The sequence below is a fragment of the Euprymna scolopes genome, chromosome 34 (assembly GCF_053919585.1).
Source record: "Euprymna scolopes isolate OS-2025 chromosome 34, ASM5391958v1, whole genome shotgun sequence".
In the NCBI taxonomy this organism is placed as follows: Eukaryota; Metazoa; Mollusca; class Cephalopoda; order Sepiida; family Sepiolidae; genus Euprymna; species Euprymna scolopes.
In genome coordinates, this window is record NC_136515.1 from 34,441,829 (window position 1) to 34,456,789 (window position 14,961).

General features: G+C 23.6%; 1 protein-coding gene across 1 annotated transcript in view; it reads left to right on the top strand.

Annotated features, from left to right (window-relative positions):
• Positions 1-14,961, top strand: part of LOC145259231 (uridine-cytidine kinase-like 1) — a 124,690-nt gene that overhangs the window by 98,289 nt on the left and 11,440 nt on the right. The window contains exons 3-4 of the mRNA XM_080117072.1: positions 1,729-1,835; positions 3,005-3,175. Coding sequence (XP_079973198.1) covers positions 1,729-1,835; positions 3,005-3,175 — 278 coding nt within the window. The remainder of the gene's footprint in view (positions 1-1,728; positions 1,836-3,004; positions 3,176-14,961) is intronic.

Sequence of the window (14,961 nt, forward strand, 5' to 3'; positions counted from 1 at the left end):
ATATTGAAAATCAAATTCTGATTTTCTAAAAGAATGACACTATTTCGTTTATTACTTTATTATTTCAATTACATTGGTTGCAAACTTTTCAGAAAAATGAATGTTCTAATGATGTTTGAAGAAAGAATAATAAAGCAAAAAAAAGTTTCTAAAACTCAAATCAGATTTGTTGATCCGTTTCAACAATAGACAAAACTTCTCTTCAGGCTGTATTTGGGGTAATCCAGTAGGGACCACTCTGTATTGCAATCAACAATTTTAATTGAGTATTATGTTTTTTTTACTTGTATTTAAATTATATATAATACAATTGGAACATTAATATTTCTGAAAGGTTTATAGTCAACATAATTAAAATAATGTTTTGGGAATTGTTTTTCGTTGGAATTTATTAGTTATAATTATTAGTGAAAATAGAATTGATTACAGAAAAAATGTTGAATAGAAATTCAAATATTATGTGAATAATTATTAAATTATTTAAATTAATTTGAACTTACGAAAAAAATATGAAAAAAAGTGAAACAAAAAATAACTGATGTGAACAAGGAAGAATCATGAAGATTTTAACCTAAATTTAGCAACAAATAAAAGTTTTTCAGTAACACTGCATTTTTGAAATTCCAGTTGTATTAAATCACAAACAAAACAATATGCACTTTTATAATTTTTGGATAAGATTCTTATTAAAAAAGTTTTACTATTTTAAGAAAGGGTTTTATTTGCAGTTTTATATACAAAAAAATGTATGTATAACAAAATGTGTTTGTAAATAAAACTGTTGCTTTTTTTTTTAAATTGTTAGACAGATATGCAATTTGTTTTTTTAAATTAAAACTATTCTTTTAAATTTTAAGTTACAATTTTTTTGTGTAAACAAGAATCAAATGAAAATACATTTAAAAGATATATAATCTTTTTATAACTTTTATTTTTCATAAAATAAAACTTCTATTTACTTCTCCACTGGATAAAAGTTAGAAGTATTACTATTTACAAAAGTTTTTTTTTTTTTTTTTTTTTTAATTAATTGAAAATGTGTGCATAGCAAAATGTGGCTGTAAATAAAACTGTATTTTTAAGATTTTATTTTATTATGCTTGTAAATGAATATCTAATATAACACTCCCATTTTCTTAAAATAAATCTTTTCCATAAAAACCGATCTTGTATCTAATTTTCCCTCATGGGGAGACAAATAACTAGGAACATAATCTCTGCAATGAATTAACTGGGACGTGTGGTTGAGAGAGAAGGAAAAGATCTGAATGTGCATGCGCTCATCGGCATGAGCAAACTAAAAGTGAGAGCATATAAATACTATTTTTCTCTCTCCTCCCCCTACAAAAACAAAAAAGATCTGCAAAATTGTTTTTATCCATTTTGATGGCCTGGATTTCAAATAGGATCTCAGCTGAAACATAAAAAATTTTTACTATAAATATATGGCAGTTATCAAATTGAATATATTTTTGTATAAAATAGTTTGTATGTGACTCTAAAGTATTTACTCTAAATATTGAGTATTGTGAATGCTTAAGCAATAATAATAATAATAATATTAAGGATTACACTGACATTGCCAAAATTTCACCCAATTTCTTACCTATTCATGAATTTATAAAATCATTACAACTTGAAAAAAAGAACATGCAAAGTCAATAAATAAACCTAGACACATAGTTGCAATTCCAGTGTTAATTGTATCTTGGTTGTTTTTTTTTTTAGGGCTGTGTGGTGGCAGTGCTTCAGGAAAGACAACTGTTGCCAGAAAAATCATTGAATCTCTGGCCGTTCCATGGGTCAGTGTATTGAGCATGGACTCCTTTTATAAGGTAAACATTTTGATTTGAACACTCATAGGTTGCACTTGAATATCCTGACTCTTTTTAAAGTATGTTTTATTTGCAAAATAATAAGTCATACTCACAAGACATCTGCATGCCCTTTGCTATCAAACAGGAGAGTTCGTCTACAAAGTAATTGCTTCAACTTGCTTTTGTAGTTGGAAAATTCGATGTGGTAGACAATGAAAATCCTGGTTCATAACAACAACCAACCTGAGTTTGTGATTGAAGCAACAAGAGTCAAGAGATCACTCAAGCGTTGACTTTCGGATCATCAAGCTTGGTTAGTTTTTTTGAGGATGCAGTGACGATGGCTGATAGCACCAACTCAACCTATATCTAAATATTGATAACAAAATACACCTGGTGAATGAAGGAATAACACTGTTATGCTCCATCAAGCAAAACTATTTGCCCCTCTCTATAATTCCTCTTTTGTGTCAAGAAATTTTTATTTGCTATCTTTATTTGCTCCTAGAGAAAATAGATGAAATATTGTCTTCAACAGACTAAAACATTAGGAAATATTCTTTGTTAAATTTTAAATTATTGCATTTGAGGAGCTGACTATGTCTGAACCAATATGTGATGCTGCAGTGAACCTAAATACAAAGAGGAAAAACTGTACCTTATTTCAGGATTAAAAAAAGTTGGCCGAGCATATTAAAGATCCAAGGGTATATTAAACGTAGTTAAGTCAAGACGTATAATTAATGCTTAGAATGATTCCATTAACAATCTTTATTATACTAGTAAAAATATGCTCCACTTGGTCACATATTTTTACTAGTATATATGATGAATGACCATATATTTATACTACTCCCCCCCCCATAGGAGAAGGTAATGCTTGGAAGGATGGTATCATAATAACTAACAGATACTATACATGTCCTTAAAAAGAAAACGATAATGCCTAGGAAGATAATATTACAATACATTAGATACTACACAACTCCATCCACTCTCTCTTTGATTTGCATATTAAAAGATAATGCATTAAGAGAAGTGATATATAGTATCATATATAAAGTTTAGCCTCACACATATACAAAATATCTATAAGCAATAAATTAAGCTCTATAATCTTGAAAGATGTAAAATGTTTTTCCAAAAATGTTTTGAATCGCTTTTATTTTATTGTTTTTGCAATTCAGGTGCTGAGTTATGAAGAATCCGTGAAAGCAGCTCATAACGATTACAACTTTGATCATCCAGATGCGTTTGACTTTGATTTGTTGTATGAAACACTGAAACGATTGAAGGAAGGGAAAAATGTTGATGTGCCGATTTATAATTTTACAACACACAAGAGAGATCCCCAAAAGGTGAGTGGAATTTAAAATGGGGCCCATTTAAATAACGTTCACTTTGTTTCATCCTTGTACAACTGTAAGGAGATGATTATCATGGAGAAACAGTATAGTAAATAAGAATTCTAATTTATATGGTAACAATATGTAAAACAATGTTGTAAGTAGATGTTGTTTGAAATGCAAATGTGATTGTTTTGATGATTGCAAAGTTGAGATGATGATGTAAAGCCTTCATTTTTTTTAAATTGAGGATGCCAATTTTAAAATGTTTTTAAATTGAGGATGCCAATTTTAAAATGTTTTTAAATTGAGGATGCCAATTTTAAAATGTTTTTAAATTGAGGATGCCAATTTTAAATTTTTTAAATTGAGGATGCCAATTTTAAAATGTTTTTAAATTGAGGATGCCAATTTTAAAATGTTTTTAAATTGAGGATGCCAATTTTAAAATGTTTTTAAATTGAGGATGCCAATTTTAAAATGTTTTTAAATTGAGGATGCCAATTTTAAAATGTTTTTAAATTGAGGATGCCAATTTTAAAATGTTTTTAAATTGAGGATGCCAATTTTAAAATGTTTTTAAATTGAGGATGCCAATTTTAAAATGTTTTTAAATTGAGGATGCCAATTTTAAAATGTTTTTAAATTGAGGATGCCAATTTTAAAATGTTTTTAAATTGAGGATGCCAATTTTAAAATGTTTTTAAATTGAGGATGCCAATTTTAAAATGTTTTTAAATTGAGGATGCCAATTTTAAATTTTTTAAATTGAGGATGCCAATTTTAAAATGTTTTTAAATTGAGGATGCCAATTTTAAAATGTTTTTAAATTGAGGATGCCAATTTTAAAATGTTTTTAAATTGAGGATGCCAATTTAAAAATGTTTTTAAATTGAGGATGCCAATTTTAAATTTTTTAAATTGAGGATGCCAATTTTAAAATGTTTTTAAATTGAGGATGCCAATTTTAAAATGTTTTTAAATTGAGGATGCCAATTTTAAAATGTTTTTAAATTGAGGATGCCAATTTTAAATTTTTTAAATTGAGGATGCCAATTTTAAAATGTTTTTAAATTGAGGATGCCAATTTTAAAATGTTTTTAAATTGAGGATGCCAATTTTAAATTTTTTTTAAATTGAGGATGCCAATTTTAAAATGTTTTTAAATTGAGGATGCCAATTTTAAAATGTTTTTAAATTGAGGATGCCAATTTTAAAATGTTTTTAAATTGAGGATGCCAATTTTAAAATGTTTTTAAATTGAGGATGCCAATTTAAAATTTTTTAAATTGAGGATGCCAATTTTAAAATGTTTTTAAATTGAGGATGCCAATTTTAAAATGTTTTTAAATTGAGGATGCCAATTTTTAAATGTTTTTAAATTGAGGATGCCAATTTTAAATTTTTTAAATTGAGGATGCCAATTTTAAAATGTTTTTAAATTGAGGATGCCAATTTTAAAATGTTTTTAAATTGAGGATGCCAATTTTAAAATGTTTTTAAATTGAGGATGCCAATTTTAAAATGTTTTTAAATTGAGGATGCCAATTTTAAAATGTTTTTAAATTGAGGATGCCAATTTTAAAATGTTTTTAAATTGAGGATGCCAATTTTAAAATGTTTTTAAATTGAGGATGCCAATTTTAAAATGTTTTTAAATTGAGGATGCCAATTTTAAAATGTTTTTAAATTGAGGATGCCAATTTTAAAATGTTTTTAAATTGAGGATGCCAATTTTAAATTTTTTAAATTGAGGATGCCAATTTTAAAATGTTTTTAAATTGAGGATGCCAATTTTAAATTTTTTAAATTGAGGATGCCAATTTTAAAATGTTTTTAAATTGAGGATGCCAATTTTAAATTTTTTTAAATTGAGGATGCCAATTTTAAAATGTTTTTAAATTGAGGATGCCAATTTTAAAATGTTTTTAAATTGAGGATGCCAATTTTAAATTTTTTTTAAATTGAGGATGCCAATTTTAAAATGTTTTTAAATTGAGGATGCCAATTTTAAAATGTTTTTAAATTGAGGATGCCAATTTTAAAATGTTTTTAAATTGAGGATGCCAATTTTAAATTTTTTAAATTGAGGATGCCAATTTTAAAATGTTTTTAAATTGAGGATGCGAATTTTAAAATGTTTTTAAATTGAGGATGCCAATTTTAAAATGTTTTTAAATTGAGGATGCCAATTTTAAAATGTTTTTAAATTGAGGATGCCAATTTTAAAATGTTTTTAAATTGAGGATGCCAATTTTAAAATGTTTTTAAATTGAGGATGCCAATTTTAAAATGTTTTTAAATTGAGGATGCCAATTTTAAAATGTTTTTAAATTGAGGATGCCAATTTTAAAATGTTTTTAAATTGAGGATGCCAATTTTAAAATGTTTTTAAATTGAGGATGCCAATTTTAAAATGTTTTTAAATTGAGGATGCCAATTTTAAAATGTTTTTAAATTGAGGATGCCAATTTTAAAATGTTTTTAAATTGAGGATGCCAATTTTAAAATGTTTTTAAATTGAGGATGCCAATTTTAAAATGTTTTTAAATTGAGGATGCCAATTTTAAAATGTTTTTAAATTGAGGATGCCAATTTTAAAATGTTTTTAAATTGAGGATGCCAATTTTAAAATGTTTTTAAATTGAGGATGCCAATTTTAAAATGTTTTTAAATTGAGGATGCCAATTTTAAAATGTTTTTAAATTGAGGATGCCAATTTTAAAATGTTTTTAAATTGAGGATGCCAATTTTAAAATGTTTTTAAATTGAGGATGCCAATTTTAAAATGTTTTTAAATTGAGGATGCCAATTTTAAAATGTTTTTAAATTGAGGATGCCAATTTTAAAATGTTTTTAAATTGAGGATGCCAATTTTAAAATGTTTTTAAATTGAGGATGCCAATTTTAAAATGTTTTTAAATTGAGGATGCCAATTTTAAAATGTTTTTAAATTGAGGATGCCAATTTTAAATTGTTTTTAAATTGAGGATGCCAATTTTAAAATGTTTTTAAATTGAGGATGCCAATTTTAAAATGTTTTTAAATTGAGGATGCCAATTTTAAAATGTTTTTAAATTGAGGATGCCAATTTTAAATTTTTTTTAAATTGAGGATGCCAATTTTAAAATGTTTTTAAATTGAGGATGCCAATTTTAAAATGTTTTTAAATTGAGGATGCCAATTTTAAAATGTTTTTAAATTGAGGATGCCAATTTTAAAATGTTTTTAAATTGAGGATGCCAATTTTAAAATGTTTTTAAATTGAGGATGCCAATTTTAAATTTTTTAAATTGAGGATGCCAATTTTAAAATGTTTTTAAATTGAGGATGCCAATTTTAAATTTTTTAAATTGAGGATGCCAATTTTAAAATGTTTTTAAATTGAGGATGCCAATTTTAAATTTTTTAAATTGAGGATGCCAATTTTAAAATGTTTTTAAATTGAGGATGCCAATTTTAAAATGTTTTTAAATTGAGGATGCCAATTTTAAAATGTTTTTAAATTGAGGATGCCAATTTTAAAATGTTTTTAAATTGAGGATGCCAATTTTAAATTTTTTAAATTGAGGATGCCAATTTTAAAATGTTTTTAAATTGAGGATGCCAATTTTAAAATGTTTTTAAATTGAGGATGCCAATTTTAAAATGTTTTTAAATTGAGGATGCCAATTTTAAAATGTTTTTAAATTGAGGATGCCAATTTTAAAATGTTTTTAAATTGAGGATGCCAATTTTAAAATGTTTTTAAATTGAGGATGCCAATTTTAAAATGTTTTTAAATTGAGGATGCCAATTTTAAAATGTTTTTAAATTGAGGATGCCAATTTTAAAATGTTTTTAAATTGAGGATGCCAATTTTAAAATGTTTTTAAATTGAGGATGCCAATTTTAAAATGTTTTTAAATTGAGGATGCCAATTTTAAAATGTTTTTAAATTGAGGATGCCAATTTTAAAATGTTTTTAAATTGAGGATGCCAATTTTAAAATGTTTTTAAATTGAGGATGCCAATTTTAAAATGTTTTTAAATTGAGGATGCCAATTTTAAAATGTTTTTAAATTGAGGATGCCAATTTTAAATTTTTTTTAAATTGAGGATGCCAATTTTAAAATGTTTTTAAATTGAGGATGCCAATTTTAAATTTTTTAAATTGAGGATGCCAATTTTAAAATGTTTTTAAATTGAGGATGCCAATTTTAAATTTTTTAAATTGAGGATGCCAATTTTAAAATGTTTTTAAATTGAGGATGCCAATTTTAAAATGTTTTTAAATTGAGGATGCCAATTTTAAATTTTTTTTAAATTGAGGATGCCAATTTTAAAATGTTTTTAAATTGAGGATGCCAATTTTAAAATGTTTTTAAATTGAGGATGCCAATTTTAAAATGTTTTTAAATTGAGGATGCCAATTTTTAAATGTTTTTAAATTGAGGATGCCAATTTTAAATTTTTTAAATTGAGGATGCCAATTTTAAAATGTTTTTAAATTGAGGATGCCAATTTTAAAATGTTTTTAAATTGAGGATGCCAATTTAAAAATGTTTTTAAATTGAGGATGCCAATTTAAAAATGTTTTTAAATTGAGGATGCCAATTTTAAAATGTTTTTAAATTGAGGATGCCAATTTTAAATTTTTTAAATTGAGGATGCCAATTTTAAAATGTTTTTAAATTGAGGATGCCAATTTTAAAATGTTTTTAAATTGAGGATGCCAATTTTAAAATGTTTTTAAATTGAGGATGCCAATTTAAAAATGTTTTTAAATTGAGGATGCCAATTTTAAATTTTTTAAATTGAGGATGCCAATTTTAAAATGTTTTTAAATTGAGGATGCCAATTTTAAAATGTTTTTAAATTGAGGATGCCAATTTTAAATTTTTTAAATTGAGGATGCCAATTTTAAAATGTTTTTAAATTGAGGATGCCAATTTTAAAATGTTTTTAAATTGAGGATGCCAATTTTAAATTTTTTTTAAATTGAGGATGCCAATTTTAAAATGTTTTTAAATTGAGGATGCCAATTTTAAAATGTTTTTAAATTGAGGATGCCAATTTTAAAATGTTTTTAAATTGAGGATGCCAATTTTAAAATGTTTTTAAATTGAGGATGCCAATTTTAAAATGTTTTTAAATTGAGGATGCCAATTTTAAATTTTTTAAATTGAGGATGCCAATTTTAAAATGTTTTTAAATTGAGGATGCCAATTTTAAAATGTTTTTAAATTGAGGATGCCAATTTTAAAATGTTTTTAAATTGAGGATGCCAATTTTAAAATGTTTTTAAATTGAGGATGCCAATTTTAAAATGTTTTTAAATTGAGGATGCCAATTTTAAAATGTTTTTAAATTGAGGATGCCAATTTTAAAATGTTTTTAAATTGAGGATGCCAATTTTAAAATGTTTTTAAATTGAGGATGCCAATTTTAAAATGTTTTTAAATTGAGGATGCCAATTTTAAATTTTTTAAATTGAGGATGCCAATTTTAAAATGTTTTTAAATTGAGGATGCCAATTTTAAATTTTTTAAATTGAGGATGCCAATTTTAAAATGTTTTTAAATTGAGGATGCCAATTTTAAAATGTTTTTAAATTGAGGATGCCAATTTTAAATTTTTTTTAAATTGAGGATGCCAATTTTAAAATGTTTTTAAATTGAGGATGCCAATTTTAAAATGTTTTTAAATTGAGGATGCCAATTTTAAAATGTTTTTAAATTGAGGATGCCAATTTTAAAATGTTTTTAAATTGAGGATGCCAATTTAAAATTTTTTAAATTGAGGATGCCAATTTTAAAATGTTTTTAAATTGAGGATGCCAATTTTAAAATGTTTTTAAATTGAGGATGCCAATTTAAAAATGTTTTTAAATTGAGGATGCCAATTTTAAAATGTTTTTAAATTGAGGATGCCAATTTTAAAATGTTTTTAAATTGAGGATGCCAATTTTAAATTTTTTAAATTGAGGATGCCAATTTTAAAATGTTTTTAAATTGAGGATGCCAATTTTAAAATGTTTTTAAATTGAGGATGCCAATTTTAAAATGTTTTTAAATTGAGGATGCCAATTTTAAATTTTTTAAATTGAGGATGCCAATTTTAAAATGTTTTTAAATTGAGGATGCCAATTTTAAAATGTTTTTAAATTGAGGATGCCAATTTTAAAATGTTTTTAAATTGAGGATGCCAATTTTAAAATGTTTTTAAATTGAGGATGCCAATTTTAAAATGTTTTTAAATTGAGGATGCCAATTTTAAAATGTTTTTAAATTGAGGATGCCAATTTTAAAATGTTTTTAAATTGAGGATGCCAATTTTAAAATGTTTTTAAATTGAGGATGCCAATTTTAAAATGTTTTTAAATTGAGGATGCCAATTTTAAAATGTTTTTAAATTGAGGATGCCAATTTTAAAATGTTTTTAAATTGAGGATGCCAATTTTAAAATGTTTTTAAATTGAGGATGCCAATTTTAAAATGTTTTTAAATTGAGGATGCCAATTTTAAAATGTTTTTAAATTGAGGATGCCAATTTTAAAATGTTTTTAAATTGAGGATGCCAATTTTAAAATGTTTTTAAATTGAGGATGCCAATTTTAAAATGTTTTTAAATTGAGGATGCCAATTTTAAATTTTTTTTAAATTGAGGATGCCAATTTTAAAATGTTTTTAAATTGAGGATGCCAATTTTAAATTTTTTAAATTGAGGATGCCAATTTTAAAATGTTTTTAAATTGAGGATGCCAATTTTAAATTTTTTAAATTGAGGATGCCAATTTTAAAATGTTTTTAAATTGAGGATGCCAATTTTAAAATGTTTTTAAATTGAGGATGCCAATTTTAAATTTTTTTTAAATTGAGGATGCCAATTTTAAAATGTTTTTAAATTGAGGATGCCAATTTTAAAATGTTTTTAAATTGAGGATGCCAATTTTAAAATGTTTTTAAATTGAGGATGCCAATTTTTAAATGTTTTTAAATTGAGGATGCCAATTTTAAATTTTTTAAATTGAGGATGCCAATTTTAAAATGTTTTTAAATTGAGGATGCCAATTTTAAAATGTTTTTAAATTGAGGATGCCAATTTAAAAATGTTTTTAAATTGAGGATGCCAATTTTAAAATGTTTTTAAATTGAGGATGCCAATTTTAAAATGTTTTTAAATTGAGGATGCCAATTTTAAATTTTTTAAATTGAGGATGCCAATTTTAAAATGTTTTTAAATTGAGGATGCCAATTTTAAAATGTTTTTAAATTGAGGATGCCAATTTTAAAATGTTTTTAAATTGAGGATGCCAATTTAAAAATGTTTTTAAATTGAGGATGCCAATTTAAAAATGTTTTTAAATTGAGGATGCCAATTTTAAATTTTTTAAATTGAGGATGCCAATTTTAAAATGTTTTTAAATTGAGGATGCCAATTTTAAAATGTTTTTAAATTGAGGATGCCAATTTTAAATTTTTTAAATTGAGGATGCCAATTTTAAAATGTTTTTAAATTGAGGATGCCAATTTTAAAATGTTTTTAAATTGAGGATGCCAATTTTAAATTTTTTTTAAATTGAGGATGCCAATTTTAAAATGTTTTTAAATTGAGGATGCCAATTTTAAAATGTTTTTAAATTGAGGATGCCAATTTTAAAATGTTTTTAAATTGAGGATGCCAATTTTAAAAGTTTTTAAATTGAGGATGCCAATTTAAAATTTTTTAAATTGAGGATGCCAATTTTAAAATGTTTTTAAATTGAGGATGCCAATTTTAAATTTTTTAAATTGAGGATGCCAATTTTAAAATGTTTTTAAATTGAGGATGCCAATTTTAAATTTTTTAAATTGAGGATGCCAATTTTAAAATGTTTTTAAATTGAGGATGCCAATTTTAAAATGTTTTTAAATTGAGGATGCCAATTTTAAAATGTTTTTAAATTGAGGATGCCAATTTTAAAATGTTTTTAAATTAAGGATGCCAATTTTAAAATGTTTTTAAATTGAGGATGCCAATTTTAAAATGTTTTTAAATTGAGGATGCCAATTTTAAAATGTTTTTAAATTGAGGATGCCAATTTTAAAATGTTTTTAAATTGAGGATGCCAATTTTAAAATGTTTTTAAATTGAGGATGCCAATTTTAAAATGTTTTTAAATTGAGGATGCCAATTTTAAATTTTTTAAATTGAGGATGCCAATTTTAAAATGTTTTTAAATTGAGGATGCCAATTTTAAATTTTTTAAATTGAGGATGCCAATTTTAAAATGTTTTTAAATTGAGGATGCCAATTTTAAATTTTTTAAATTGAGGATGCCAATTTTAAAATGTTTTTAAATTGAGGATGCCAATTTTAAAATGTTTTTAAATTGAGGATGCCAATTTTAAATTTTTTTTAAATTGAGGATGCCAATTTTAAAATGTTTTTAAATTGAGGATGCCAATTTTAAAATGTTTTTAAATTGAGGATGCCAATTTTAAAATGTTTTTAAATTGAGGATGCCAATTTTAAATTTTTTACATTGAGGATGCCAATTTTAAAATGTTTTTAAATTGAGGATGCGAATTTTAAAATGTTTTTAAATTGAGGATGCGAATTTTAAAATGTTTTTAAATTGAGGATGCCAATTTTAAAATGTTTTTAAATTGAGGATGCCAATTTTAAAATGTTTTTAAATTGAGGATGCCAATTTTAAAATGTTTTTAAATTGAGGATGCCAATTTTAAAATGTTTTTAAATTGAGGATGCCAATTTTAAAATGTTTTTAAATTGAGGATGCCAATTTTAAAATGTTTTTAAATTGAGGATGCCAATTTTAAAATGTTTTTAAATTGAGGATGCCAATTTTAAAATGTTTTTAAATTGAGGATGCCAATTTTAAAATGTTTTTAAATTGAGGATGCCAATTTTAAAATGTTTTTAAATTGAGGATGCCAATTTTAAAATGTTTTTAAATTGAGGATGCCAATTTTAAAATGTTTTTAAATTGAGGATGCCAATTTTAAAATGTTTTTAAATTGAGGATGCCAATTTTAAAATGTTTTTAAATTGAGGATGCCAATTTTAAAATGTTTTTAAATTGAGGATGCCAATTTTAAAATGTTTTTAAATTGAGGATGCCAATTTTAAAATGTTTTTAAATTGAGGATGCCAATTTTAAAATGTTTTTAAATTGAGGATGCCAATTTTAAAATGTTTTTAAATTGAGGATGCCAATTTTAAAATGTTTTTAAATTGAGGATGCCAATTTTAAAATGTTTTTAAATTGAGGATGCCAATTTTAAAATGTTTTTAAATTGAGGATGCCAATTTTAAATTGTTTTTAAATTGAGGATGCCAATTTTAAAATGTTTTTAAATTGAGGATGCCAATTTTAAAATGTTTTTAAATTGAGGATGCCAATTTTAAAATGTTTTTAAATTGAGGATGCCAATTTTAAAATGTTTTTAAATTGAGGATGCCAATTTTAAATTTTTTTTAAATTGAGGATGCCAATTTTAAAATGTTTTTAAATTGAGGATGCCAATTTTAAAATGTTTTTAAATTGAGGATGCCAATTTTAAAATGTTTTTAAATTGAGGATGCCAATTTTAAAATGTTTTTAAATTGAGGATGCCAATTTTAAAATGTTTTTAAATTGAGGATGCCAATTTTAAATTTTTTAAATTGAGGATGCCAATTTTAAAATGTTTTTAAATTGAGGATGCCAATTTTAAATTTTTTAAATTGAGGATGCCAATTTTAAAATGTTTTTAAATTGAGGATGCCAATTTTAAATTTTTTAAATTGAGGATGCCAATTTTAAAATGTTTTTAAATTGAGGATGCCAATTTTAAAATGTTTTTAAATTGAGGATGCCAATTTTAAAATGTTTTTAAATTGAGGATGCCAATTTTAAAATGTTTTTAAATTGAGGATGCCAATTTTAAATTTTTTAAATTGAGGATGCCAATTTTAAAACGTTTTTAAATTGAGGATGCCAATTTTAAAATGTTTTTAAATTGAGGATGCCAATTTTAAAATGTTTTTAAATTGAGGATGCCAATTTTAAAATGTTTTTAAATTGAGGATGCCAATTTTAAAATGTTTTTAAATTGAGGATGCCAATTTTAAAATGTTTTTAAATTGAGGATGCCAATTTTAAAATGTTTTTAAATTGAGGATGCCAATTTTAAAATGTTTTTAAATTGAGGATGCGAATTTTAAAATGTTTTTAAATTGAGGATGCCAATTTTAAATTTTTTAAATTGAGGATGCCAATTTTAAAATGTTTTTAAATTGAGGATGCCAATTTTAAATTTTTTAAATTGAGGATGCCAATTTTAAAATGTTTTTAAATTGAGGATGCCAATTTTAAAATGTTTTTAAATTGAGGATGCCAATTTTAAATTTTTTTTAAATTGAGGATGCCAATTTTAAAATGTTTTTAAATTGAGGATGCCAATTTTAAAATGTTTTTAAATTGAGGATGCCAATTTTAAAATGTTTTTAAATTGAGGATGCCAATTTTAAAATGTTTTTAAATTGAGGATGCCAATTTTAAATTTTTTAAATTGAGGATGCCAATTTTAAAATGTTTTTAAATTGAGGATGCCAATTTTAAAATGTTTTTAAATTGAGGATGCCAATTTAAAAATGTTTTTAAATTGAGGATGCCAATTTTAAAATGTTTTTAAATTGAGGATGCCAATTTTAAAATGTTTTTAAATTGAGGATGCCAATTTTAAATTTTTTAAATTGAGGATGCCAATTTTAAAATGTTTTTAAATTGAGGATGCCAATTTTAAAATGTTTTTAAATTGAGGATGCCAATTTTAAAATGTTTTTAAATTGAGGATGCCAATTTTAAATTTTTTAAATTGAGGATGCCAATTTTAAAATGTTTTTAAATTGAGGATGCCAATTTTAAAATGTTTTTAAATTGAGGATGCCAATTTTAAAATGTTTTTAAATTGAGGATGCCAATTTTAAAATGTTTTTAAATTGAGGATGCCAATTTTAAAATGTTTTTAAATTGAGGATGCCAATTTTAAAATGTTTTTAAATTGAGGATGCCAATTTTAAAATGTTTTTAAATTGAGGATGCCAATTTTAAAATGTTTTTAAATTGAGGATGCCAATTTTAAAATGTTTTTAAATTGAGGATGCCAATTTTAAAATTTTTTTAAATTGAGGATGCCAATTTTAAAATGTTTTTAAATTGAGGATGCCAATTTTAAAATGTTTTTAAATTGAGGATGCCAATTTTAAAATGTTTTTAAATTGAGGATGCGAATTTTAAAATGTTTTTAAATTGAGGATGCGAATTTTAAAATGTTTTTAAATTGAGGATGCCAATTTTAAAATGTTTTTAAATTGAGGATGCCAATTTTAAAATGTTTTTAAATTGAGGATGCCAATTTTAAAATGTTTTTAAATTGAGGATGCCAATTTTAAAATGTTTTTAAATTGAGGATGCCAATTTTAAATTTTTTTTAAATTGAGGATGCCAATTTTAAAATGTTTTTAAATTGAGGATGCCAATTTTAAAATGTTTTTAAATTGAGGATGCCAATTTTAAAATGTTTTTAAATTGAGGATGCCAATTTTAAAATGTTTTTAAATTGAGGATGCCAATTTTAAAATGTTTTTAAATTGAGGATGCCAATTTTAAAATGTTTTTAAATTGAGGATGCCAATTTTAAATTTTTTAAATTGAGGATGCCAATTTTAAAATGTTTTAAATTGAGGATGCCAATTTTAAAATGTTTTTAAATTGAGGATGCCAATTTTAAAATGTTTTTAAATTGAGGATGCCAATTTTAAATTTTTTA